This window comes from Rhinolophus hipposideros (genome assembly GCF_964194185.1).
Source record: "Rhinolophus hipposideros genome assembly, chromosome: 6".
NCBI classification, from domain to species: domain Eukaryota; kingdom Metazoa; phylum Chordata; class Mammalia; order Chiroptera; family Rhinolophidae; genus Rhinolophus; species Rhinolophus hipposideros.
The window spans coordinates 17,279,977-17,307,518 of NC_138052.1; the positions used below are offsets into that span (position 1 = coordinate 17,279,977).

At 38.0% G+C, this 27,542-nt stretch overlaps 2 protein-coding genes across 11 annotated transcripts in view; both read left to right on the top strand.

Annotated features, from left to right (window-relative positions):
• Positions 1-17,042, top strand: part of ACMSD (aminocarboxymuconate semialdehyde decarboxylase) — a gene marked incomplete at its 5' end in the record, with an annotated part of 71,940 nt that extends 54,898 nt beyond the window's left edge. For 4 of the 5 annotated variants that reach the window (XM_081052620.1, XM_081052619.1, XM_081052621.1 and 1 more), the window contains 2 exons: positions 10,899-10,997; positions 13,882-16,390. In XM_081052620.1, coding sequence (XP_080908746.1) covers positions 10,899-10,997; positions 13,882-13,944 — 162 coding nt within the window. In that variant the 3' untranslated portion in view covers positions 13,945-16,390. Of the gene's footprint in view, positions 1-10,898; positions 10,998-13,881 lie in introns of all 5 variants that reach the window. The other variant, XM_081052618.1, reaches the window with a different exon arrangement.
• Positions 17,043-19,426: 2,384 nt separating this feature from the next.
• The window catches only part of CCNT2 (cyclin T2), a 41,721-nt gene continuing 33,605 nt past the window's right edge, over positions 19,427-27,542 (top strand). For 3 of the 6 annotated variants that reach the window (XR_013993574.1, XM_081052611.1, XM_081052613.1), the window contains exons 1-2: positions 21,626-21,814; positions 22,589-22,670. Coding sequence is in view for 5 of the 6 variants with exons in the window: in XM_081052611.1 (XP_080908737.1) it covers positions 21,657-21,814; positions 22,589-22,670 (240 nt within the window). In the remaining variant the exon portion in view is untranslated. Of the gene's footprint in view, positions 21,492-21,625; positions 21,815-22,381; positions 22,440-22,588; positions 22,671-27,542 lie in introns of those variants that run through there. The other 3 variants (XM_081052612.1, XM_081052615.1, XM_081052614.1) reach the window with 2 other exon arrangements.

A 27,542-nucleotide genomic window follows, 5' to 3' on the forward strand; every position in this document is an offset into this window, starting at 1 on the left:
AAGACTTCATTATTTCCAGAGTAACTGTAGGCAGTAGACCACACCCTATGTATTAGAAATATTTCCACCTGACTTGAAATTTCAATATATTTTAATAGTTCTGTCTGTAAAAACCTCAACCTGTATTCCAGTTAAATGATGTTTTCTTGTGCACTACTATCCTCAGTAGAGTGGAACCCTTTCTGATGCCCAGAAGCTTCTTGAGAATAAGAGTATAACTTAATACCTTCTCAAGAAGTTGTGATAAATGAAAGAAAGTTCAAGTCCCAACGCTACCACTTGTTAGCGGGGTGACCTTCAGTAGCAAGTCACTTATCTTCTCAGTCTGTTTCCTCAATTGTAAAGTGGCGAGGCTAACCAGGCAGAATTGATATGAGGACCTAAAATAATACGATGCCAAAGGACTATGCCAACGTCAGTGGTTTATATCATCCAGTGCTTTACAGACAGTAGGTGTTAAGTTAATGCTTCTTTGATTGCGTTGTATGATGATCTTGTGGATATAAGGCTAATCTTACTTTGCACTGATTGAGTTAAATCAGGCTCTTTCTCTGGGAAAGTATGTCTCAGGAAAGGAACTGAACCCTTGGTATACTAGAATTTTTATAGTAAGTTATATTATAACAGTTACATTATATTTTCTGCAAATGCTACTAATGAAATAGGCTAATGAGAAGATAGTTAATTGCTCTTTTTTGAGAAGACAAATGAATTCTTTTCCAGCATTTCAATTTATTTAGTAAGCCACATCTTTCAGTGTTTGCAGCATTCCCTGAAAATATGTAAGAGTTAATGCATCTCAGCAGGTAAGCAGTTTATTTTTCTTCCCTGGCAGGAATATTAATCACGATTATTATCAGCTCTGTAAGTCTTTGGCCTCCTAGGGAATGTGTGCTGCTGGCTTTGGGAAGGGAAAGATGTGTTGGGGCAGAGTGTTGGTGCTGAGAAATCAATCAGGATTATCCACGGCTTTACTGCCTAATAAAGAAAGCCAGTGTCTGTCTACAAGGTATAATTTCAGGACCCCAAAAGAGGCAGGCATGGTATCCAAAATGCCCACCATTAGAATTATTCCTTTGGATTTAATAGAGTTGTTAGAAAGGTCCTACTAAAATGTAGATGTCGTCAAGTGTGGCATTAACACCGATTCATGATCACTGTCAATCCCAAGGGAATATACTCCTAGATCACAGAGCATAGAAGAGAGTTTCATCTTTTGGGAGGCCAAGATCAGGTATGTTACTTGGGAACCTGAGCTGTCACAAGAGTCAGGTATCACAGGGAGCTTGGATCAGTGGGAAATAGGCAACAGTCATCCAAGGCCATACCCTATGCCTCTTTAACCAATTATGCACGTAATCCATTGAAAACATAATCAACTTGCAGTTACGAGATAACAGGTAATAGAAATAGCAATACAAAAATGTATTTTAAACTTAAGTATTTATTAGGCATCAATCAAGTAGAGACTAGTATTAAGCAATGGAGTATGCAACCTTCATCCAACAGGAAGAAAGTACTCTTGAGGAATCTCTTCTCCCCACTTTTTCCCTGCTACTGTCCCTTCTCCCTCTGAACAAGAAAAGCAATTAACAAGAATTCACTTCCAGTTCTTTTACGCCTACTCCCCTCTCCCTTATGAAATTACTAACAAGTTAAAAAATGGTCAAAAGTTTACCAGAAGGTATCAATAAAAGTTGTACAGATAGACAGGGGTATGAAAAATTCACAAACCAGATGATTGCAAGAGGATAATTAACCTCCTATAGAGAAGAGTTGTGAACAGCTACAAATAACAATGAACTACTATCAAACCATGAGTTTGGTGTCTGCAACAGGCATCCAAAACCAAGTTAGGAAGGGGTGCAGGGAAGTATCTTAACCAGGAAGGATGAATTGCTGAATGGTTTTCATTTCTTTCTTAAAACCATTTGCTTTTTCCACATTAAAACAGAACAGACCCTCCCCACCTACTTAAAATGTATTTATGTCCTAGAAGACCATATGGGAGAATCCCAGACTAGAGGGAAAAATTAATTTCTAGATTTCACTGTCATATTAACGTAGCTGAGGAATGTAATATAAGCATGGGACTTGAACAAATTATGTTGCGTTGTATGAGAGGGGAGAAAGTTAGCACTCCCCTTGACAAGGATGGAAGAGGCCCTTGGGCCCTAACTCACATACGGTCAAGGCATTGCCACCTACTTTGAGGCATCTAACCATCGTGGGGGAAAAAAGTTGTGTTTGGGAATTGTAAACAGCTTTGGCAAGAGGAGTAGAAATACGGATAAACAAACCTCCAGTGCCCACCAAGCAGGCGGTTCAGAAGGAGATCAGCTGTTGGCACAGTAGCGAGGAGACGGAACTTTGGTTTTTTAGGGTCTCTGTCAGCAGGTAGAGTTGCTCAGTTTTATACAGTAGTGAGTATAGGAATCTAGACATAGTTGTCAGTCTGTCACAGCCTTCCTCTAAACTTTATCATGCTTTAAACTTTATCATCCTTTAAACTTTATCATAAAACCTATTAAAGTCTTTTTTTTGGTAGAAATCAAAGTGTCACTTATCCTGAACACAGTTCGAATTTAGCATATTTAAAATACATTTAATATGTCAAGCCTAGTACAAATCAGACTTCCCTCTTTCATACATTCAAGACTTCATTCCTTCAACATACACATTTGTTAAAGCAACTCTAAAATTGATGATAAGCATATGGTAGGGTTTTATTTCAAACTTGTTTCCAAAGAAGAGGCTTTCTGAAAAGTCAAATTCAAATATTCTATCTTGGCAGAGACATGTTATAGGGGAAAATGGGTATTGTCAGACTGGAAAGACAAAGGAGGGGGAGGAAGGAGGAAGAAGAGAAGCAGTAGGAATAGTAGGAGCAGTAGTAGAGTTGACAATTAGTCTCTTTACATGTTTGGTAAAGGTCTTAGACTAGTTTCAGGACTAGTAGTCAATTGAATCCCTTTCCTAGAGAGGGTTCTTAAGCTCATATAAATTCAATAAAAAATTGTTTCCATATTTTATTTTATCAAGAATGTTAATTATTCCACAGGAAAAGCAGCTAGTCACATCAGACCACAAAGTTCTGCCCTAGCTCAGGTTTGGGACCACTTTCTTTCTCACATTTATTGGTGACGACTGGTGCCATACTAAGGAATTTGGGCTTTACCTTCTAGACAATGGGAAATTATTGAAGGATTTTAAGCAGGGATGTGGCATGATCGGATTCATATTTTTAAAACAGCATTCTCTCCAGTTTTAAGTATTGGTTAAAATTCATGAGACCGGAATAAGGGACATCAGTTAGAAAACTACAATAACGGCCCAGTTTAATTCCACTCTACACCTGGCTTTTGGCTCAGAGCTGGCGACATGGTTTTGGTCCCAGTTCTTACCTGAGTGGATGAGATGGAGACACAAACCTGGCTCCACCACATACTAGCTGTGCGACTCCAGACAAGTTAGTTATCATCTCTGTTTCTTCATCCGTTGTATGGGAATAATAATAGAACCCATCTCATAGGAAGGTTGTGAGGATTAAATGAGTCACTGAATGAAAATTGCTTAGAATAGCCTCCTGCATGTAGTAAGCAATTAATAAATGTTAGATAGTATTAATATTATTATTATAAGAAATTATCTCATAGCAATGTAAGAAGGGCTGTGAATAAAACTGTATACAGGGTGCTTCCGGGGTACAAAGATCACATGGGGCTGAGCTAAGAAATGGTAAGGGCCCAAGTTATGGAGGAGCTGGGGAAGTGGAGAGTAAGTGATGGGTGCAAGAAATGATACAGAGGTAGAATCAAAGGGCTTAGTGACCCACGAGATCCAGGCCCAGACATATCCAAGTTTATGGATCAAAAAACTCCATGTTGTTAATTAAGATGTCAATTCTCTCCAAATTAATCAATGGATTCAACATAATCCAAATTGAGGCTAAAGTTTATAGAGATATGCAAAGGACCAGAGAGCCAAAATAATTTTGAAAAAGAAAAAGAAAGTCAGAGACTTGTACTATCTGACTTCAAGAGCTGCTACAAAGCTGTAGCAGTCAACACAATGTGGTATCAGCAGAGGACGAATTGACTGGAAAGTACAGAAATACACTCACTCTTATGTGGTCAATTAATTTTTGACAAAGGTGTAAAAGCAATTAAATGGGGATAGAAAAGCCTTTTATGCTGAAAAAAGTAGATATCCATATAGGTCAAATAATCAATCTTGACTCTACTTCACATCATATGCCAAACTTAATTTGAGGTAGGATTTTTTTTCAATTATTATTTTTCATTTATATGGACGTTCAATATTATTTTATATTAGTTTCAGGTTTACAGCCTAGTAGTTAGGCACTTATGTAATTTATGCAGTGATAGCCCCGATGTGTGAGGGTTTGGTTCGTAAGGCGCAGTTAGTGGTGCCAAAAACCTCTGTTTGCTAGAATGCTGCAGAGGTCATCCAGAGCCCACAATCCTAACACTTTTACCTTTTCCCAAGAAGGGAATAAAAGAGGTTGGATGATGACAGCAGTGCATGCTAGGCTTGAGCAAAATAAGTAAATAAATTTAGTAAAATGCAGGGGTCTCCCTGTTAAAGAAGGTACTTACAAATGTAGATAAATACATATAGAAATACAGAAGTGTCTGTGTGTACACACACATACACACACACAGAGTTCTACATCGGCAATAATTATCCCATCTAGTGCCCAGATCTTGGTTTCTAGATACCATTTTCCACTATAAGGAAGCTGGGCCGCTCGGAGAAAAGGCTGATTTCAGGACAGAGAAAGTACAGAATGAGCTAGAACAACTTCTTGTGCATGAGAATAAGAAAGTACTCAGAATAGTGGTATCACACTTAATGGTGAAAGACTGAAAGGTTCTGCCCTCACCCATTCTATTCAGAATTGTACTGGAGATTTTAGTCAGGGCAATTAGGCAAGAAAACTAAATAAAACGTATACAGATTAGAAAGGAAGAAGCAAAATTATTTGCAGATAATATGACCTTGCATATGAAACATCCTAAGGAATCCACCAATAAACTATTAGGGCTAACAAACTGATTCAGCAAGGGTGTAGGATACAGAATAAAATATAAATTGTATAAATACAAAATATTTATATGTATAAAATTTAATATAGAAAAATTAACTGTACTTATATGTACTAGCAATGAATTTGAGGAAATAATTTCATTTACAATAGCATCAAAAAGAAGAAAATACTGAGGATAAATTCAACTGAAGAAGTACGAGGCTTGGACACTAAACTAGAAAACACTGTTGAAGAAAAAATTAAAGAGACGTAAATAAATGAAAAGACATCCTACTGGTTGGAAAACAATATTATTAAATGGCAACACTCCCTAAAGTGATTTACAGATTCAATGCAATCCCTATGGAAAATCCAGGTGCCTTTTTTCTTTTTTCTTTTTGCAGGAATTGACAAGGTGACCCTAAAATTTATATGGAAATGCAAGGGACTTAAAATAGCCAAAACAATCTTGAAAAACAAGAACAAAATTGGAGGACTCAAATTCCCAATTTTAAAACTTTTTACATAGATACAGTAATCAAAACTATGTGGTACTGGCATAAGTACAGATATAAAGATCAACTGATTTTGAACAAAAGTGTCAATACAATTCAATGTGCAAAAAATAGTCTTTTCAACGTACTATAGTGGGACAACTGGATATCCACATGCAGAAAAAAATTAACTTGACCCCTTCTTTACACCATACACAAAAATTAATAGCTCAATATGGATCAAAGACCAAAATGGAAGAGCTAAACTACAAACTCTTAGAAAAAAACATAGTTGTAAATCTTTGTGACCTTGGATTTGGCAATAATTTCTTTCTCTTTTTTTTTCATTCTATTGTTTTATTATAATAATATCATTATTATTATATATTGTAATATCATATTGATGTTGATATTGAACAGCTTTGGAACACATCATGGTCTCTAAATCTTGGCACTGTTGACATTTGATCTGGATAACTCTTTGTTGTAGGAGATTGTCCTATGCTTTGTAGAATGTTTAGAAGCATCCTGGGCTCCAATTCACTAGATGCCAGTAGCAACTCTTGATTTTGACAACCAACAATATGTCCAAACATTACCAAATGTCCCCAGGGGATAAAATTTTCCCTGATTGAGAACCGCTGGATTACATATATAAAATCATGCTTCCTTTATAACAGTATTACAAATCTTGAGCTATACTTATCAAGAAAATAATACTTTCTATTCTTAAAACTTAAGAAGATCATAACCATCTCTTCTGGATTACTGGTTTGCAGGGGGGGGGGGTTTTGTTTTTGTTTTTTGTTGTTTTAGTTTTTGTTTTGTTTTTTTTTTTTATTAGTTTCAGGTGCACAAGACAAAGTAATACTTAGATGTTTATCATTTATATCCTTCACACTGTGTGAACCCCTCTCCCCCATCCACTATCCCTCTGACATCGCACACAGCCATTACATTTCCACTGTCTCTATTCCTAATGCTGTACTCCGCTTCTTGTAAGTATATACATATATGTATATATATACATATATAAATATATACATATATACGTGTATATATATATACGTATACATATAAAATTATAGTTGGCATTTATTATTGTTCAGCTTCAGCTTCAGGTGTACAGAGCAGTGATCAGGCATCTACATCATCCCTGAGGTGGTCTCCCAAATGGGACACGTGTCCATCGGATACCCTACAAAATCTTTATAACATTGATTACATTCCCCAAATTGATTTTCAAAACCCCGTGACAATCTTGTAGTTACTGACTGTTTTCTAATCCCCTCACCTTCCCCTTTATCCCCACCCCCACTCCCATCTAGCAACCCTCAGTTTTTCCTCTGTCTCCAAAACTGTTTCTGATTAGTTCATTCACTCATTCTTTTCTTCAGATTCCACATATCAGTGAGATCATATGGTCTCACTTTGTCTTTCTCTGTCTGACTTATTTCACTTAACATAATGTTCTCTAGGTCCATCCATGTTGTTGCAAATGGTAAGATTTCTTTCTCCTTTATGGCTGTGTAATACTCCATTGTATAAATATACCACAGTTTCTTAATCCAGTCATCTACCGATGGGCATTTCGGTTGTTTCCATGTCTTGGCTATTGTGTATAATGCTGCAATAAACATAGGAGTGCATAAAGATTTTTGAATTAGAGTTTTGGATTTCTCTGGATAGATACCGAGTAGTGGAATTGTGGGATCATAAGGTAGTTCCATTTTCAGATTTTTGAGATACCTCCATATTGTTTTCCATAGTGGCTGCACCAATCTGCAATCCCACCAATAGTGCACAAGCGTTCCCTTTTCTCCACATCTGCGCCAGCACTTGTCGTTTGTTGATTTATTGATGATAGCCATTTTGACTGGGGTGAGGTGGTATCTCATTGTGGTTTTTATTTGCATTTCTCTGATGGTTAGTGAGGTTGAGCACTTCTTCATATGTCTGTTTGCCATTTGTATGTCCTTTTTAGAAAAATGTCTCTTCATGTCCTCTGCCCATTTTTTAATTGGGTTGTTTGTTTTTTAGGAGTTGAGTTGAGTTTTTTATAGATTTGTGATATTAACCCCTTATCAGATATATCATCGGCAAATATCTTTTCCCATTCAGTAGGATCCCTTTTTGTTTTATTGATGGTTTCCTTTGCTGTGAAAAAACTTTTTAGTTTGATGTAATCCCACATGTTTATTTTTTCTCTTACTTCCCTCGTGCAAGGGGATATATCAGTAACAATCTTACTCCGGGTAATGTCTGTGAAGTTTCTTCCTATATTTTCTTCTAGGAATTTTATGGTTTCAGATCTTACATTTAAGTCTTTAAGACATTTTGAATTTATTTTTGTATATGGTGTAAGGAGGTGGTCCAGCTTCATTTTTTTGCATGTGTCTGTCCAGGTTTCCCAGCACCATTTATTGAATAGACTGTCTTTACCCCACTGCACATTCTTGCTTCCATTGTCGTAGATTAAATGGCCATATAGGCATGGATTTATTTCTGGACTCTCTATTCTGTTCCATTGATCTATGTGTCTGTTTTTATGCCAGTACCATACTGTTTTGATCACTGTAGGCTTGTAGTATAATTTGATGTCAGGTATTGTTATACCTCCCACTTTGTTCTTATTTCTCAAGATTGCTGAGGCTATCCAGGATCTTTTATGGTCCCATATAAATTTTAGGATTATGTTCTATTTCTGTGAAAAATGTCATTGGTAGTTTGATAGGAATTGCGTTGAATATGTATATTGCCTTAGGCAGTATGGACATGTTTAACTAAATTAATTCCTCCTATCCATGAACATGGTACATGTTTCCATCTATTTGTACCTTCTTTTATTACTTTCTTCAGTGTTTTATAATTTTCTGAGTACAGATCTTTTACTTCTTTGGTTAAATTTATTCCCAGGTATTTTATAGTCTTTGGAGCAATTGCAAATGGGATTGTTTTTTCAATTTCTCCTTCTGATGTTTTATTATCGGTATATACAAATGCAACTGATTTCTGAATATTAATTTTGTATCCTGCTACTTTACTAAATTCATGTATCAGCTCTAATAGTTTCTTGGTGGAGTCTTTAGGGTTCTCTATATATAGTATCATATCATCTGCATATAATGACAATTTTACTTCCTCCTTAGGCAATAATTTCTTAAATATGTATGATACCAACAGCACAAGCAACCAAAGAAAAAAACAGCCTTGATCAAATATTAAATTAGTCTTGATCAATATTCTAAAAATCCGTCCTTCAAAGGACACAATCAATAAAATGAAAAGACAACCACAAAATGATGAAAGTATTCATAAATCATATATTGATAAGTCTTTACTATTCAGATAACATAAACCCTTACAACTAAACAATAAAAAGAAAACAAATAGGCTTGCATAGACACAAGGGATCTGAATAGATATTTCTTCAAACACATACAAATGGCCAATGGGCATATGAACAGGTGTTCAACATAATTAGTCACTAGAGAAATATAAATAAAAACCACAGCAAGATACCACTTTACATACACTAGATGGGTCTAACAAAAAAAGATGGACAATAACAAGTGTTGGTAAATATTTGGAGAAATTAGAACCCTCATACATTGCTGGTGGGGATGGAGAATGCTGTAGCCACTGTGAAAAATAGTTTCTCAAAATGTCAAACATGGACTTACCATATGATGCAGCAATTCCATTCCTAGATATATAAGTAGGAGAAATGAAAACATGTATTCACACAAGAGCTTGTACACAAATGTTTAGAGCAGCATTATCATAATAGCCAAGAAGGAGAAACAACCCAAATGTTCATCATCTGAGTGAATAAACAAAATGTGGTATATCTACACAATGGAGTATTATTCAGCTGAAAAATAACTGATTCAGGCTACAACATGAATGAACATTGAAACCATTATACTAAATGAAAGAAGGCAACATGTCACATGATTTTATTTATATGAAATGTCCACAATAGGCAACTGCATAGACACAGAGGGTAAATTACTGTTTTCCGAGGGACTAGAAGGAGTGCCTGCTAATGGGTATGGGGTTTACTTTGGAGGTGATAAAAAATGTTCTGGAATTGGATAATGGGAATGATTACACAAATTCATGAATATACTGAAGCCCATTCAATTGTACACTTTTGAAAGGTAAATTTTTATGGTATGTGAATTACATATCAAAAAAGGAAGGGGGATCTCCTGCATCCCCAAATCCTACTGTTCTTTCCTGAAGGCAGCTAATTTACCTGTTTCTTGGGTACATTTCCTGAAATATAGTGTATCATATAAACATGTATTCATGTATCTATAGGTCCCTTGCTAAAAACACAAATATGAGCATAGCAGATACACTGTCCTGGACTTTTCCCCCCTCTTATAACTCCAAGATCATTCCTCTTTTACAATATAACGTGGCAATTGTTCTGCTTCAACATATGTAAGTATTCCTCAGTCCTTTTTATTTTTGGACATGCTATAATTTAGTTACTAGTGTTCTGCCGCTACAAATAATGTTTAATTTCCTTGTATATATGTCCGTTACTGCCTATGAAAGGGACATGTTTCTAGAAGTAAAATTTCTGGTTGAAAATGTGTTTTTTATTTTACTTTAGTAGACTGCCATTATTGATCTAATGTCACCCTTTCTTACTAGAAATGTAAGAAGACAGGGACCATTTCTCTTTTGTTGACCAGGATAATCTAGATTCCAGCACATTGCCTGACATACTGCTTTATATATTTGTAGATGGACAAGGCTATGTGCTTTAATATACAGTGTCAAATGGAAATTTGAAGCTACGTCATACAAAAAAACAGACACCAATCCAGTTTATAGAGATAGGAATTGTTTTGGGGGTTGGTTTTTTGTTTGTTTGGTTTTGTTTGTTTTTTTGTTTTTTTCTTTTCATCCAGTTATTTTTTCCTTTTTGAACTCCAGCATGTTTTCAAAAATTGTGGGATCAATTGCAATGTATCATTCTAAGAAATACAGAATTCTTAATTTCATCTGAAGACATCAGTATTTTTTTATTAAATAAATGCCTGCTTTTTATATTTGAGTATTCTTTATTTCAGTTGTTGAGGAAAAAAGGAAGGGAGGGTGGGGGTTGATTTGCAACTTTAACAGACCTAACAGTGACACCTGCTGGAGAAAATGTCAGAATAAATGTTAAGTCCATTAAATCTTTAAAATTTTAGAACAGTTTGTTTCCATTAATCAAGAAGAAATTTGATATTTTACCATAGGAGTGCTTGTAAGAATTAAATATAATTAAGTTTACAGAAGGTTCTTTGATGTTCTATAAAATTATAAAAATATATTTCCTTTCCTTTTTTCAGGATAAAGTCATTCTGGGAACCGATTACCCCTTTCCACTAGGTGAGCTGGAACCGGGAAAACTGATAGAATCCATGGAAGAATTTGATACAGAAACAAAGGTATATGTCTTTTACTTCATGGTCTTCTTCCTCAGTTTTCTTGCTCTAATTGTGTTTGGTTTCAGAGCATTTTGATACGTGATAACAAAGAACAGGGAACGATTACACTTAATATTCTTAGAACTGTTACTTGATCTCCAAAAATAGCTGAACTATTAAGCACAGAAAAAAGTTTAAAAGCTGATTGTGATAGCGTGGTACAGTGTCACATGTTTGCTGATTTATCACGGTGGAATATCTACTGTGTACACCTGAAACTAATATAATATTGTATGCTAACTGTATTTTTGATTTTAAAAAATCTTTTAAAAAAAAGTTAAAAAGCTGAAAGTCATCTAGTACAACTAAATTCATGAAGACAAGAAAGAAAACTGTAAAGAAGCATATCATAATAATATTTGTTTTCATATTAGATGAATAATAAGAAAAATGTTTAAATTTTTCCTTTAATATTTGTACAAATCTACCAGTCTCAAAAATTGTAATGATTCTAGTTGAGAATCATTGAGACTAAATTGAGTTGAGAATATTGAAATTAAAGTCTTGATTAACAAGGACCCAAGGAACCAGAACCCACAAGTAACTGGATTTTTTTGTTCCAGCATTTGACTTTCAGGGTGGGTAAATGTGCCATCATGCTGCCATGCCTATTGTACCCGTTAGGCTCCTGCACCAAGATGAGCTAAAATGAGATGCATTGTCCTTAGGTTCCCTCTCCTCTGCTATCTCTTCCCCATTCCATCCCCACCTCCCAACAAGACAAGTTCTTCAGAAGGCTTTACCAACAAACACTACCAGGGGTCAGAGATGGCCCAAAATAAAAACATGTGGTATATAAACTCTTAACAAATCTTACCCAGTATTAGTCATACTCCTTGAGTAATACACAATGAATTACACTCCTTGTGTAATTCACATACCATAAAGGAGTATGACTGTGCTCGCTTCGGCAGCACATATACTAAAAGGAGTATGACTAATACTGCTTTAGAAGTATGGCTTGCTTCTAAACTAGAATCCAAAAGTTCTCTTGGACTCTAATTCTCTGGTTTAATCATTAAGGATATAGCTCATCAAATCTTCTCAGTAGGCCTGCAGCACATTAACAGATGCCAAGAAGAGTGCATTCTGATATTTACTCGTTGCAAGTTATCAACTGGGAAACCTGCAACTGCTTTATACAGGAAGCATGCCCTTTGGCACTAACTTTAAGGCAGTAAAAGTCTTGAATTGTTAAATATTTACTTATTAAAGTAGGAAGCTATAATAAGAATCAAAATTAAACCAAAACGAGATTCTCCCAAGTCTCCTAAGAGTTTAATGGGATAATAATTATTTTATGCCTTTTACTCTTTAATTTTATGTGCTTATCACTTTCAAGTTTTAAAAAATTTTGCATACAAATTTTATACTGTCACAAATTCAAAATGACACTTTTTACAAGGTTACTCATTGCAACATCGTTTGTAATAAGAGACTAAAAACAATCTACAAGAGAATAGTTATATAAGTAATAATATATCCCTACCAGGGAATCTATACAGCCATAAAAAATACTAAAAATAAATTTCCAAGATAAATTAAGTTAAAAAAGCAAGATGCCAAACAATGGGTATAGTATCCTTCCATTTGTGCATACCCATTTATGAAAAGGAGTATCTACATACCTAAATATAAGTATTTGCTGATATATACTTAAAATATCTCTGGAAGAACAGACAAGAAACTGATAACTCTGGAAAGATTGTATCCATTTTATACACTTTGTATTTTGAGCCATGTGAATGTAAATTTCACTAAAAAAATTTTTTTAATGAAATAAATCCACTTGATGAAAATATAAAAAAATGGGAGGTAGACAGGCAGATGCCTTCTCCCATATAGATGCAGAGGAGACTTAGGGGTTGAGTGATTTGTCAAATGGAATATATCTGTTGGATTACAGCACATGCACCCAACCCCAAATCTCCTGACTCGGGCATCAGATCTCCAGTCAACACACCAAAGTGTATCTCCTCCAGAGGGTATTTGGTACCAACCTGTTTGTAAAAGCAAAGCAAAGGATTTCTCAGAGCAGCAAGTCGCTTCTGAGATCTTCCTTTAGAGGAGGATGGCCCAAGTGTGGATCAGGGGAAAACCCTGCCACAAACCGCTAATTCTTCAAAGCTGTGTAAGAACCTTGAAGTGATCATAATATATAGATATACATTAATGTTATGGATGTTATACAACCCATACATGTTTCCTTCTACCTTCAGCTGCTCTTCGCAAGCTGGACATGTAGGATATCACGGAGTTACCCTCAAATCACAGGAGTTCTTTCTGTGGAGTTGATCTAGTCTAGCTTGGGAGAAAGTGAAGGAAAATTTGGCAGTCCTTTTCTCATGTGAAACTGATAAATGCACATATTCGTAAAATATTCTGAGATTCTTCATCTATATCACTTTTATTGCTCCAAAAGAGATTACCTTTCCTATGGAGCCATGTGAAAGGACAACACATATGACTTCTGGGCACTGTTCCCAGCTCTCTTGTCCCACAGTCCTAAATTGTACCTTTTCTCTGTTTTGCCTCCAAATAGTCCTTAAAATCCATTGGGGGTCCTGTAGAGGTTTCCAAAGAAGGACATTTTCCTAAGAGGGCTCTCTCCCTTATAATTTTCCTCCTTTCCTCCTACAACTAAGTTTTAAACTTAGATATAAAACAGTAGGGCAAAAAATGGGTCAAGAGGATTTGGGTAAAAAGTTCATTGTTTAACCTGCTAATATTTTTCTCACATTGGGGAACTGATTTTTATAAAACCTGATAAAGACACTCAATAAAGTACTTAAAAAATAACTGTGAAATAATGCTTTTAAATAAAACCTTTTCTTTTATTTTTCAGGATAAACTCAAAGCTGGCAACGCCCTAGCATTTTTGGGTCTTGAGAGAAAACAATTTGAATGACTGAATGACAGAAGCAACCTTTCAAGAAGATATTTTATTTTTGTTTTTAAATATGTATCACACATACATTACCAAAATCCGATTTTGAACCATTTTATCCAGAAATAGAATATGTCTGAGTATCCTAAATTATTCATAACAAAAATTACTCACGTGTTTTCACTCTAAAAAGCAGTCCATTATTTCATGTGTAAATCAAAAATGATTTTCCCAGCACTTTTAAAATTCATGGCAGAAGTAGAAAGCAAAATGTCATTAATGCTTTATATGGAGAAAGACTCATCCTAGAGGGCTCAAGGACGTTCTCCACTTTGGGGAAGTATATGTGACAAGGGCCTCAATGACCTGTTTTTATTACTTCAAATACCTTTCATTAGCCCAGAGCTGGGTTGGGAATAAATAAATGATGGTCATATTCTATCACCTCCATGAGTTAAGAGTCCAAATAAGGAGGCAAGACATATGTACACGTAACAATGACGAAGCAATACAACATGAGTATCACAGAAGTTTCAGTAAGAAAAATTCATCTGGACCCAAAACTGTTGGGAAGATCTTTACAGAAGCTGGAACTAGGGCTGAGTCTGGAAGAATAGATAAGGCTTATTTAGAGTTGGAGGTGGTAAACATATAGGAAGGCAAAACTATGGGAACACATGTTTCAGACTGAATGAGAACTTACCTATTCTGGAGAAAAGTCCCAGTCTGTAAGTTACTTCTACCAGAAGCTCTTTTAAAGTACTGAGCAGAATGTGTAAAGCTAACTGTGGAGATTGAGCAGGGCGCCAAGGCAGCCTGTTCTACTCTCTTCATTAATGGTCCCATCTGGACTGCTGAAAATGAACTTGGTCCTGGGAGGGGTGATGACCATCTGTGATTCAAGTACCTCTGGCTGAATTCCAAAATCAAATATCATTTTTCAAAAGTACCTCTTGCCTTTGACTCATTAATACTTCTTTTCCCTTCGATTAGCCCGGAAAATCAAGGGTTCAGCATGGGCATATAATTTGTGCTAATATAATTTTTGCTAAATTATACTCGTTCCGTTATTTTCACTTTATTTAGTTTATTACACTATCTTTCTTGCTTCTCCTGTTGCTTTTTAGAATTTTATCCACCCACCACTCTGCTTATTATTCCAATCTGCCTAAAAAGAAAAACAAAGTTGAACAAAATAGCTATGTATTCACACATTGTTTATGTGATGTGTCAGGGCTGTACGATTGTTCCAGGCACTGGGGTTATAGAAGTAAATAAAAAGTATAAAATTCCTTCTTTGACGGAGCCTACAATCTGGAGGGTAACAAACATAAATAAAGGAGGGAGGGAGGAAAGCAAAAAGAGGAATTCAGAGGAGGGAAGGAAAAAAGAAGGAAGGAAATTATTCTTATACTGATAAACACTATGAAAAAATTAAAAACAGGGAAATGTATAGAGAGTGACGAGGGGAAGAATGGGGAATAAAACATTAAATTGTGGACCAGAGAAAGCCTCTTTAAAGAGGACGTTGACCTAATACTTGAATGATAGAAAAGTCATAGTTAGAAAGCCCTACCCTACACCCAAATTAAAGAGGACTTTACTCATCTGTTCTTCCAGTACCTGCATAGTTTAATTTTCTTATAGTTAAATGTTTGATACAATCGATGTTGGAGTTATTCTTATGTATGATGTGGGAAATGAATCTAATTTTTTAAAAAGATTTTATTGGGGAAGGAGAACAGGACTTTATTGGGGAACAGTGTTTATTTCCAGGACTTTTTCCAAGTCAAGTTGTCCTTTCAGTCTTAGTTGTGGAGGGCACAGCTCAGCTCCAGGTCCAGTTGCTGTTGTTAGTTGCAGGGGGCACAGCCCACCATCCCCCACGGCAGTCAAACCGGCAACCCTGTGGTAGAGAGGACGTGCTCCAACCAACTGAGCCATCTGGGAGCTCATCGGCAGCTTAGCTCAAGATGTTCAATCTTAGTTGCAGGGGGTACAGCCCACCATCCCTTGTGGGAGTTGAGGAATCAAACTGGCAACCTTGTGGTTGAGAGCCCACTGGCCCATGTGGGAATCAAACCGGCAGCCTTCGGCGTTAGGACCACGGAGCTCCAACCGCCTGAGCCAGCAGGCCAGCCCAATCTAATTTTATTACAGCATTAGTTGTTATTGCAAAATATTGGAAATTATAAGTATTGTCCAAATGTAGATTGAATGAACAAACTATGGTGTGTACACGTGTACACACATGCACATACATACACACACAGATACTAGGAGTCAACCTTGATTTATTTCCTTGCCTTCCTCCTTCTTCCTTACATTCAATCCACCAAGTGCTGTTAGTTCTACTTACCACATCTCACATCCCCATTCTGCTAATCTTGCCCAAGTCGCCATGATGTCTTGCCTAGTCTCCCTACTGCCATTCTTGACCCCCTTAAATAAATTTCTACACAACTGTTAATGTGGCTTTTTAAAAAAAATTAACAAGTCAGAGCATATCACAGACCTATTGCTAAAACTCCAATGGCTTCCTATGAAACTTAATATAAAAATAATCTCTTGACCATGGCCTACTTATCTGGCCAACTTTCCAGCTTCATATCTCACCTCTCCCATTGCCCACAAGCTCTGCTACAAGCTCTTTCCTGCCTAAAATCAATAAGGAAACATTGGCCTTAAACAACACATTAGACCAGTTCGACTTAACAGATACATACAAAACATTCCATCCAAAAGCGACAGAATACACATTCTCCTGGAAATATCATATACTCAACCACAAAACAAGTCTTAATAAATTTAATAAGGTTTAAATCATATCAATCATCTTTACCAAACAGAAACTAGAAATCAATTTCAAGAAGAAAACTGGAAAATTCACAAATATATGGAGATTAAACAACATGCTACTGAATAACCTATGGGTCAAAGAAGAAATCAAAAGAGAAACCCAAAAATACTTTGAGACAAATGAAACTGGAAATACAACATACCAAAACTTATGGGATGCAGTAAAAGAACTCTAAGAGGGAACTTCATAGCAATAAATGCCTATATTAGTAAACAAGAAAAATCTCAAATAAACAACCTAACTACACCTCAAAGAACTGAAAAAAAAAAAGGAATGAATGAAGCCCAAAGTTAGTAGAAAGAAAGAAATAACAAATATCAGAATGGAAATAAATGAGAGACTAAAAAGACAATAGAAAGATCAATGAAACCATGCCTTTTCTGTGCCCATAATTCTGAGGACATTTAGCCTCTGAGATGCAGTTAATGGTATTAAATTCATGCATACTTTAGACATAGATGCTTTGACTCCCAGTTTTTTTACTTGAGCAGCTGGGTAGATTTATGATGAGGAAGACAGTGGGATAAACAGGTTTGGGAAGGAAGAGAATCAACAGTTCTGTTGTTGGACTTCTTATATTTCAGATACCTGTTGGACATTTAAGCAGGAATGTGCAATAAGCAGTTGGGTACATTAGTCTGGAGAGTTCCGAGAGAGGTTGGGGAGAGGTCATCAGTATACAGAAGGTATTTAAAGAAATGAGACAATGAATCACCTGGAGAAAAAGTAGAGGAAAAAAACCAAAAGAACCCAGGACTAATTCCTGGGATTTGGCAATACTTGGAGGTTAGATGAGAAACCAGTATAGGGCACTGAGTGAAATAGGATGAAAACCAGAAAAATGTGGTATTGGGAAGACAATGTTTTAAGAAGTCCTAACAGCTTTAGGCATTAAAAAAAAAATTAAAGCTATAATACTATGGTACTTTAGAGAATCATATGCCCCAAATGTAACTCAATCTCTTTATCCCAAAAGTTAGTTCGACTTCCTATACTATCAACTCTGATTAAGGGCACCACCCAGTCACCTAAATCCTCTCTTGCACCCATATTAAATATGTCATAAATCCAATAGATCCTACCACTTTTATTATTTTTCATATCTTATCTATTCTTTCTTCCCTATGGCTCCTAACTGAATTCAGGTCCTAATCTCTCACCAGGACTATTGACATAATCTCTTATCTATATTAGACTCTGGGTTTAATCTGGTACAATCCATCTTCCACCCTGTTGCCAGGGGAAAATTTCCAAAATACACATCTAATCATATTTCTCTCTCTCTTTAAATTCTTCAAGACCTACAGTGGTGGTTTCTAGGCTTTGAAGTTTCATTGATCAGGAGCTCCCATCCTTAAAAATTACACTGATATCTCTATTAGAGCACACTTCTCATTTTGAATTACAATTGCTATTTTCCCACTAGACTGGGACTTCCTGGAGAGCAGGAACTATGCCTCCATTCACTCATTCGCATGCATTCAAAATATTTATTGAGGGCCTGCTACATATCAAGAACCACCCTAAGTGCTGGAATAATGTAAGTAAAAATGAACATGATTCCTTCCCTCAGCGGTGCTTATAATCTAGTTAGGGAGACAGGTATCAAATAAGCAACCAATCAATATAAAACTACTACAATGACAAGAGCTATGAAGGAGCACACAGTGTGTAGAGAGTTTATAATAAAGGATTTGGCCTAGTCAGAGTTGGAGAGAGACTTTTTTGAAAGAAGTGTTGGTTAAGCTGGTGTTAGAAAGAGCAGACGAAAGCTAAAAGTTTTAAAGAGACAAAGAGGAGAGGGAAGAGTACTCAACGCAAAGAAAACAGCATAAATAAAAGCCTTATAGCAGGAGAGAACACAGCAAGAAATAAGGCCACTGAAGTAAGAAAGCAAGACATTCTTGGTATAAATTGGCAAGATCATATGGGGTCATAGGTAAGCTGAGGAATTTTGTCTATCAAAAAGCAATGAGGTTTTTAAGTAGGGGGTGACATAACTGGAGTTGAATTTTGAAAAGAAACTGCTAGGTAGAGTATTCCTGGTTAGCAGTTTTTTTCTTTCAGCACTTTGATGCCTTCTTTCTAACAGCTGACTAGTATTTCACTGCATAGATGTATTATCACCAAATCCTCAATTCACGAACAATCATGCAATTATGAACGGCTACTGAGAATATCCTTATGACATGATGTTGAACATGTTTTCATATGCCTATTTGCCATCTGTGTATTTTTATTGTGAATGTTCACCTCTTTAGCCCATTTTCAAAATAGGTTCTTTGTTTTCTTTGTTGAGTTTTATGAGTTCCTTGCGTATTTTGGATACAAGTCCTTTATCAAATATGTAGTTTGCAAAAAATTTTCTCCTTGTATTTTGACTCTCTTAACAGCATCTTTTGCAGAACAGAAGTCTTTATTTTTAATGAAGTCCAACTTAATTTTTTCTTTCATGGGTCATGCTTTTGCTGTTGTACCTAAAAACTCACTGCCAAACACAAGATTGACTAGATTTTCTCCTGTGTTATCTTCTAGAAGTTTTATAGTTTTTCATTTTACATTTAGGGCTATAATCAATGTAGAGTTAATTTTTGTGAGTTATTAAGGTCTGTGTCTAGATTTTTATTTTTATTTTTTGCATATGAATGTCCACTTGTTCTAGCACCATTTTTTGAAAAGGCTATGCTTTCTCAATTGAACTGTCTTTGCTCCTTTGTCAAAGATCAGTTGACTGTATTTGTGGGGGTCTATTTCTGGGCTCTCTACTCTGGTCCACTGATTACTAGGTCTTTTCTTTTGCCAACATATGCTGTTTTTATTACTGTAGCTTTGAGGTTGGGTAGTTTCAGTCCAACTTTTTCTTTGATATTGGGTTAGATATTTTGGGTCTTTTGCTTTTCCACATAAACTTTAGAATCAATTTTTTTTTTGATATTTACAAAATAACTTGCTAAATTTTTTATTGGGATTACATTGAGTCTATAACTCAAGTTGGGAAGAATTGACATCTCATGATATTGTCTTCTAATCCATGAACTCAGAATAGCATTCCATTTCCTTAATGAGTATTTTGTAGTTTTCTACATATATATCCTGCACATATTTTAGATTCATGCCCAAGTATTACCTTTTGTAAATGGTATTGTGTTCTTCATTTCAAATTTCAATTATACATTGCTGGTATATAGGAAAGCAATTGACACATATATAAACTTGTATCTTATAATCTTGCTATAATCACTTATTCTAACACTTTTTACACTTTGAGCTTTTCTACATAAACAATTGTCATCTGTGAACAAAGTCAGTTTTATTTCTGCCTTCCCAATCTGTTCACCTTTTATTTCCTTTTCTTATTGTATTAGCTAGGACTTTCAGTACAATGTTGAAAGGAGTGGAGAGGGGATACCCTTGACTTAGCACAAAAGCTTCTAATGTGTCACCCCCAAGTATGACGCAAGCTGCAGGGTTTTTGTAAGTGTTCTTTGTCGAGCTGAGGAAGTTCTCTTCTATTCCTAATTCATTCAGTTTTTATCATGAATGAGTGTTGGAGGTAGACACTTTATAAAACTTCCCTTTACATCACTCTATCCTGGAACTTTTAAACACCGTCAGATTTTGAGACAAGCAATGCAGGTAAGAAATTAAGTTATATAGACAACTGTTCATAACTACCTACTGCAACCAAACCAATAGATCAATAGTGTAGTGTAAGGGGGACAGACTGAACCACGGATACAGCGGCACAATGAATATAGGACCCCCCAAATAATGACAAAAGCCTAGAGTTTTAATCAGGGACTCATTGAAAAATATCAATTGCCTTTCAAAAAAAGTATGTCTGCCTATACTCTAGTCTCTGGCAAATAGTTAAAACCTAGCAACCTTTTTCATCCACAACGGGTATTAGCTCGGAGTGGAGCTCTGCAGTATTTTCTTACAGGGACACAGGAGGTGAGTGAACAGTTATGTGCGGTGTCACTGTATTAACTACCAACATATAATCAAACGTTTTACCGTCCCTCCTGCATTATCTGCTTCTCCTAACCTTCTCTGTTAAATCGTAGCGGGGGTTTACTAATAACGCTATTGTTACGGCCTCAAAACCTAGTCTACCAACTCAGCTCTTCCAGTTACTAACTGGATAACCTTTGGCAAGCAATTAAAAAAGAAAATAAACGCACGGCCTGCGTGGTTGCGGGATTCCAACGAGACAACGGAGGGAAAAAACAGTGCAGTGCGACAGGAACGTGGAGCGCCGTCGCCGAGGCACTCTTCCCCAGGTAGGTCCCTGTCGCAGCCTCCCGCGGGGCGGACGGCACCCGCCACAGACACGGGAGTCGAGAGCCTACGGCACCGCGCAGACCAGCGTCACGGCCAAGTGGTGGCTGCGGCGTGTGGCGTCGCCAGAACACGGTGTTCCGCGCCGGGCCCAAGCACCGCGCGGGTTTCAGAATCCACGCCCACGCCCACCGCGCCGCCGCCCGCCCGCCACTCACACCGGCCGACCCCAGACCCGCCTCTTCTCTCCTCCCCGCCCCTCGGCCCCACCAATGCTACACCCGGCATGCACCGCGCCGACCTTCTCCTTCCGCCAACCCCCACCTTCGGGCGCCTCCAAGTGACACGCGACGCGGAGCATTGTGGTCCTGCGCGTGAGAGCGGAGCCCGGGACAGGAAAAAGAAAGCAAAACACCAACGCGACCCGGTAGAGCGGCCCCCGCGCACGCGCACGGGCGGCGGCGGGGGCTGAAAAGGGGCGGGGCGGGGCCTACGGCGAGCGGAGTGGGGCGGGGTCGCGCGGCCTTGGCGGGGAGTCCGCGAGCCGGGAGGGGCGGGGGCGGGTGAGGGAGCGGGCGGAGGAGGAAGTGTCATGGCGTCGGGCCGTGGAGGTTCTTCTCGCTGGTTCTTTACTCGGGAACAGCTGGAGAACACGCCGAGCCGCCGCTGCGGAGTGGAGGCGGATAGAGAGCTCTCGTACAGACAGCAGGCGGCCAACCTCATCCAGGAAATGGGACAGCGTCTCAATGTGTATCCTTTCCCATTCTTGGCCCTCCGCCGCTCACGCCCTGGCCCCCTCGCCCGTCGCCCGGTCGCCGGGCCTGGTGTCCCGCGAACATGGCGCCGCTGCCTCGGGCTTTCGGTGGGCCTGGCAGCGCTGGAAGGGAAGGCAGGCTCCGGCTCGTCGGGCGGCGAACGTCCAGCGGAGGGGGACGAGTCCGGGATGGCGGGGAGGGAGGCGGCGTTGTGTAATGTGGGGCCGCGCGTGGTGGCGGCGGGGCATGGAAGTGCCGCCGCGGCGACGGGGGCAGCCTGGCCTGGGCATTGTCGCGGAGGAGCGGCGGTGCGGGCAGGGACTGAGAGGCGGGGGGTGCGCGAGGCCGAAAGGCGGCCGGCGTGCGCAGCGCTTCCCCGCCCTCCTCGCCCGCCTGGCGGCGGTCCTCCGCTACCTGGGCAGCGCCCTGGAGGTGCTCCCGCGCTCGGCGTGGTCGTGTGCGAGTGCGCGCGCGTTTCCACCGCTGTGGAGTTGAGTGAGTCACGGCCGTGGATGATCCCTTCCTCCGCCCGCGCGGTAGCCGTACGAGAGGCAAACAGCAGTGGGTACTCTTCCTGTTTGGTGTGGAGCCTTCCCCCCTCCCCCGCACGGGGGTGTTAGGTATTTATTTTCTTACAGGTTTGGGTTTGTTTTGCGGGAACGGGCGGCCCTGGAAGAGAACCGTGTAGGTCGGGAATTTTCCATCGAAATTGTTTTGGAAATGAGACCCTGTTTTGCTCAGATCTATTTCCTAAATGTTAACGATCCAGCTCTCAGCTTACAATAAACACTGCGATTGTTTATATGCACAGGTTTTACATGCACCATTCTTTCACCAAGTTCAATAGAAATGTAAGTACCGTTTTATTTTCCGTTTTTTACTACCACCACATTTGCGGTAAACCGTTATGTGCAGAGGAAAGTTGGTTATGGATTTTGCTGTTGGATTTAGGGTTCCAAGATAACGGTGAAGATAAATCTAGTGATGAACGTTTTGCTTCAAATGCGGGACTTACTGGTTTGTTTTTTAATTTTTGGTGACAAGCTGCCAGGCACTGGGTTAGGCTCTGCTAGGTCTTCTGAGCGAAAAGATACATAAGAAACATTTCTGTACTCAAAGGATTATTGCGTTGGTATTCATTTAAATCTTACACGTTTGAATAATTTCAAATAGTAATGTACAATGTAATTTGAGCAAGCGTAGTCATTCTGTTGTACACCTTAATTGTGTTAGACTACTGTCGTTTCAAATCCTATGAAGTGGGCTTAATGTAATTGTAACTAAGTGTAATTAGTTTGAAATTATCTTTTGAAAGAGTTAAATGTTTAGCAGAAATAATTCATTTGCTAACACAATTTCTTAAGGTGTCAAAAGTAGCTGTTTATCATACAGTAGCATTTGTTGTCTACTTGAACTTCTGGTGATTGAAATGTCAAATCTTGCTCAAACATACTGTGTCAGAGGGTGTGTGTGTGTGTGTGTGTGTGTGTGTGTGTGTGAGCTTTGAAGTGAAACTTATTCTCTAATACTAAGGCAATCAACTTGAACGTAATCTGTAAATCTTGGCAAATTGAGTAATGGCGTTTAGTTGAAGTTTTTAAGTTATGAAAGATGTGAATTTGATGTCTGTTCTTTTCAGAGTAGCAGCCATACTGTGTTGCATCTGTTAACAAAGAAAATTTTGTATTGTTTAGAAATGTTTATTCCTACATTTTCACTGTATTTTTTGTCTTTTAATCACTGCTAATTTAAGAACGCTATTCTGCAAGGTGTGTGTAGAAAAATGGACCATGAAGACTTTATACTATTTGTGGACTGTTATTAGGACCTTTTTGCTAAGAAAACAGTGTTTGAAAAGGTCCTTAAAATATTTTTTTTGAATTGGAAGGAAAAGATAGTTTAGATTAATTCCTATTCTAATCTCTTGCTCATAAGTCTGATTTGGCTTACTAGAGTGGCATATAGGTTTGTCTTGAACATTATTTTTTGTATACATTTTGGTCTCTTACAGTCTTAGTTGCTTCTACTCTTCCTCTTTTAAATCTGCATGATTCTTGATCCATTTTCGTAGTTAATGTCTTATGCAGATTTAGGTCAATGATGGTGTTATGGAAGAGAGGAAGCCTTTTTTGTAATGACATTTAGATTGAGAGAGTTACATTTTTATTTAAATTGGCTCCAATGGCAGTAGTGAACTAATGAATACTAATATAAATGTGGCTTCTCATAAGTAGCCCTGGAAAATGCTGGTAGAAATCACAAGTTAAAATACTTCTGTAAATTCTTTATGGGGCTACAGATGTACCATTTGCTGAATCAGGCTCCTTTTCTACTTCCAGTAAGTGATCTCACCACAGGATTACACTTCTCATTTTGAACCCTCCCTCTTTCATAATTTGTCTCTATGGACTGGTTGGTGTGCTTTAAAACGAATATTTTGCTTACAGCTAAAATTCACAGCTTTAACTTGAAGTTAACTGGTGAAGTCCAGGTCACTTGCATTTAAACTTTCACTATTTAAATGCCATTGTTCAATAAAAAAGCTAGAGTATTTTTATTCCCTTACTTAGTGTCTTATATGTGTATGAAGGTAAACTTCAGCATTTTACCTTGAGTTGTTATTAGCAGAATAATTGAAATCTGGTGGTAATTTCTATTTTGAAAAGTAACATCGCACTCTTCATATCTAACTGTTGTCTTTTTGTTTTTGTCTTTGCTATTATATCCAAAGTGGGTTTAAGTTTCTGTTTGAGCACTTGCATCATTTGCATAGCCTCACTCTTATCTTTTCCCCCTATTCTTTTAGGGTCAAGGGGGTGGTCTTAAATTGAATGTGAGTCACTTTTAAATTCATACTCCCCGACATCATTGGGGAAAATATTTTATAGGATTATAGTGGAATGTCGTAGTAAACTTAGAAAAAGCATGAGCCTTTACCACAAAGAAAACTGAACACCATTCCCTAAACTGTAAGAAGCTTAAACTTGAAGATGTTAGTGACAAACTCTCACCCAGTTTTATAAGTATCATGCATTGATTGTTAAAACTTTTTTTGATGTTAATGTGGCTTCATTTTCCTACATTGACAAATTTAAAAATGAAAAATCCTTTCAAAGTCAAGTGCTATTGTATTTAAGAATAAAATTAGTGTTACGTTGGGTGACTTGGAAACTGTCCTTTATCGAGTTCTATTGTTACTTGCTCTTAGAGCATTTGTTCACTATCAACAGTAAATAACTTACACGTAACTTAGATAAATCTACCCTTTGCTCACTGGATGTAGTGAGGTTTATGTAATTGGGATTAGTAATTAAAGAATGGCTTTGCTGGATCCAGCTCAAGATAAATTTAGTAAAATATAAAAAGCCTTGGAGTCAACAGTGCCTCCAAGGTATATACTGTGGGAGAGCGTCCTCTCCTAGGTCAATCTTAGACTAGATACTGACCCAGCTTCTGTTAGAAACTGTTCATTAACTTGGTTAGACAGGTTTATGATGCATTTGATTCTTACATTAATTCCAAATCTAATGAGTTCTCCTAAGATCAGTTTGTAAAGAGCACACACTTTTCTGAGTATTTTGTTGGTCATGGTCTATTCTTAGGGCACCTCTCCAGTTCACGTGGTCATTTTAATTTTCTCTTTCTTTAGTTCCTTTGCTTCTTTTTTGACCTGCAGCAATCAGAACTGTATATAATATGCCAAATTTAAATGTGTCGTAATTCCTTTTAAGGTCATAGTACGTGGTTAGTTAAGGACAGTATGCAGGACTAGTGATTTTAAGGAATGACTACAGTGACTTCTAAAGTCCACTTCTAAGAATGTATCATCTATCTCACATCTTGAGTTTGATTTTGTGTATGTAGGTTAGATTGCTACACATAAGCAGACTTGTATTTGCTTGTGCTAAATTTTACTACGTGCCACTTTTTGCTTACAGTCTATAATCTTTTTCTTTCTAATCTGGCTCTTGACCAATCATATGAAAATTTGAGGATGTTCTTTTTGCATTCCTTTCTTTCTCTGTAAAGACTTAAATCATATAAAGGAAAGCCATTCTTTTATCTATCTAGAGCAGTGCCCACTCTCCGTGATCTTTGTCTGATAATATAGCATTCTCCCATTATAATTTTTAATTATAGTCCTTGGCAATATAAGTTTATCCAAGACTGTTTAAAAAGTAGATTTTATCCATTTTACACTGTGCTTGTTTATACTCAAGTTGCTCATAAAATTGTTATACACGATTGCCTTTTGTGAAAGAAAACCAACATTTCCGGGGAATTGGTTAGCTAAAGGGCCTTATTTAAATTTTTACTATGAAAGCCCGAAATTTCTCTCAAAGGTAGGACTACAGATAAAGATAAATGTAAAAACATCCCACCCCCAACACACACACATAGTCAAACTAGAAGGTACTCACTATCAGGGCAGGGAGTTTTTTGTTTGTTTTCTTTCTTTTTGGCTTTACTTAACTGTTGTATTATCATTACCTTTCATAGAGCAGATATTCAGCAACTATTTGTCAATAGAATGGATCAAATCTTATTGCTCACAGTTATATTGAATGAATCCTTAAACATGTTTCTATATGTATGTCCTCCCCACATAGACACACTTGGAATGTTTTCTTTCATTATTGGAAGCTTATGTAGACATATGGTAAATGAAAACAGTAGGAAAAGGTATATGATAAATGTCCCTCCAATCCAAGGGTCTAAGGCCCCTGCTGTACAGCATTTGCTATTACAATATTTGTGTACCCTTTCAGAAACACATTTTGCTTGTGCAGCCATATGTGTAAAGATCTTCTTTAGCACAGAAAAGCCGCCTCCCCCCCAATTCTTGGCGTACAGCAGCATTTGAGAACATAAAAGAATTGGATTGGTTCTACTTAGGGTTAGTTGTGGCTACTTCAGGGGAAGTAATTTTTAAGATGGCACCAGAAGGGATAGTATATGAGGTGTGATTTTTTAAAAAAAATATAGTGAATGTGTAAATTAAAAAAAAATTGTCACAGTAAAAGACATTGCCATTAACCCCTGCCCCCTCAAAATACTCCCCCTTGCTTCAAACACACTTATTCCATCATTCTTGCCACTTTCTGAAGCACTTCTGGAAGTCCTCTTTCGTGAGTGTCTTTAGTTGCACTGTCATGGCTGCCTCGATGTCCTGAATGATCAAAACATTTACCTTTCATGGTCATTTTGACTTTGGGGAAGAGCCAGAAGTCACACAGTGCCAGATCCGGTGAGTAAGGTGGATGAGGACACTCTGTAATATTTTTGTTTGACAAATTGCTGCACCGGGCCGGTCCAGTGGCTCAGGTGGTTGGAGTGCCATGCTCCTAACACCAAGGGAGCAGGTTCAATTCCCACTTGGACCAGTGAGCTGCATCCTCTACAGCGAAGATTGTGAACAACAGCTCTCTCTGGAACTGTGCTGCTGTGAGCAGCCGGAGGTCGGCGTGAGCTGCTGCGGGCTGCTGAGTGTTGCCGTGGCTATCATGGGCTGCCATGAGCAGCGGGTGGCCAGCGTGAGTGGCCGGCAGCCAGCGTGAGTTGCTGGCAGCTAGCGTGAGCTGCCGTGAGTGGCTGACCGATGACTGGTGGCCAACTGCCTCAGCTGAGGGGAGCGTAAGGCTCATAATACCAGCGTGGGAGAAATTGCCATACCAGCAGCGATGTGTGATAGGGAGCGTTGTCATGATGGAGAATGAACCCAT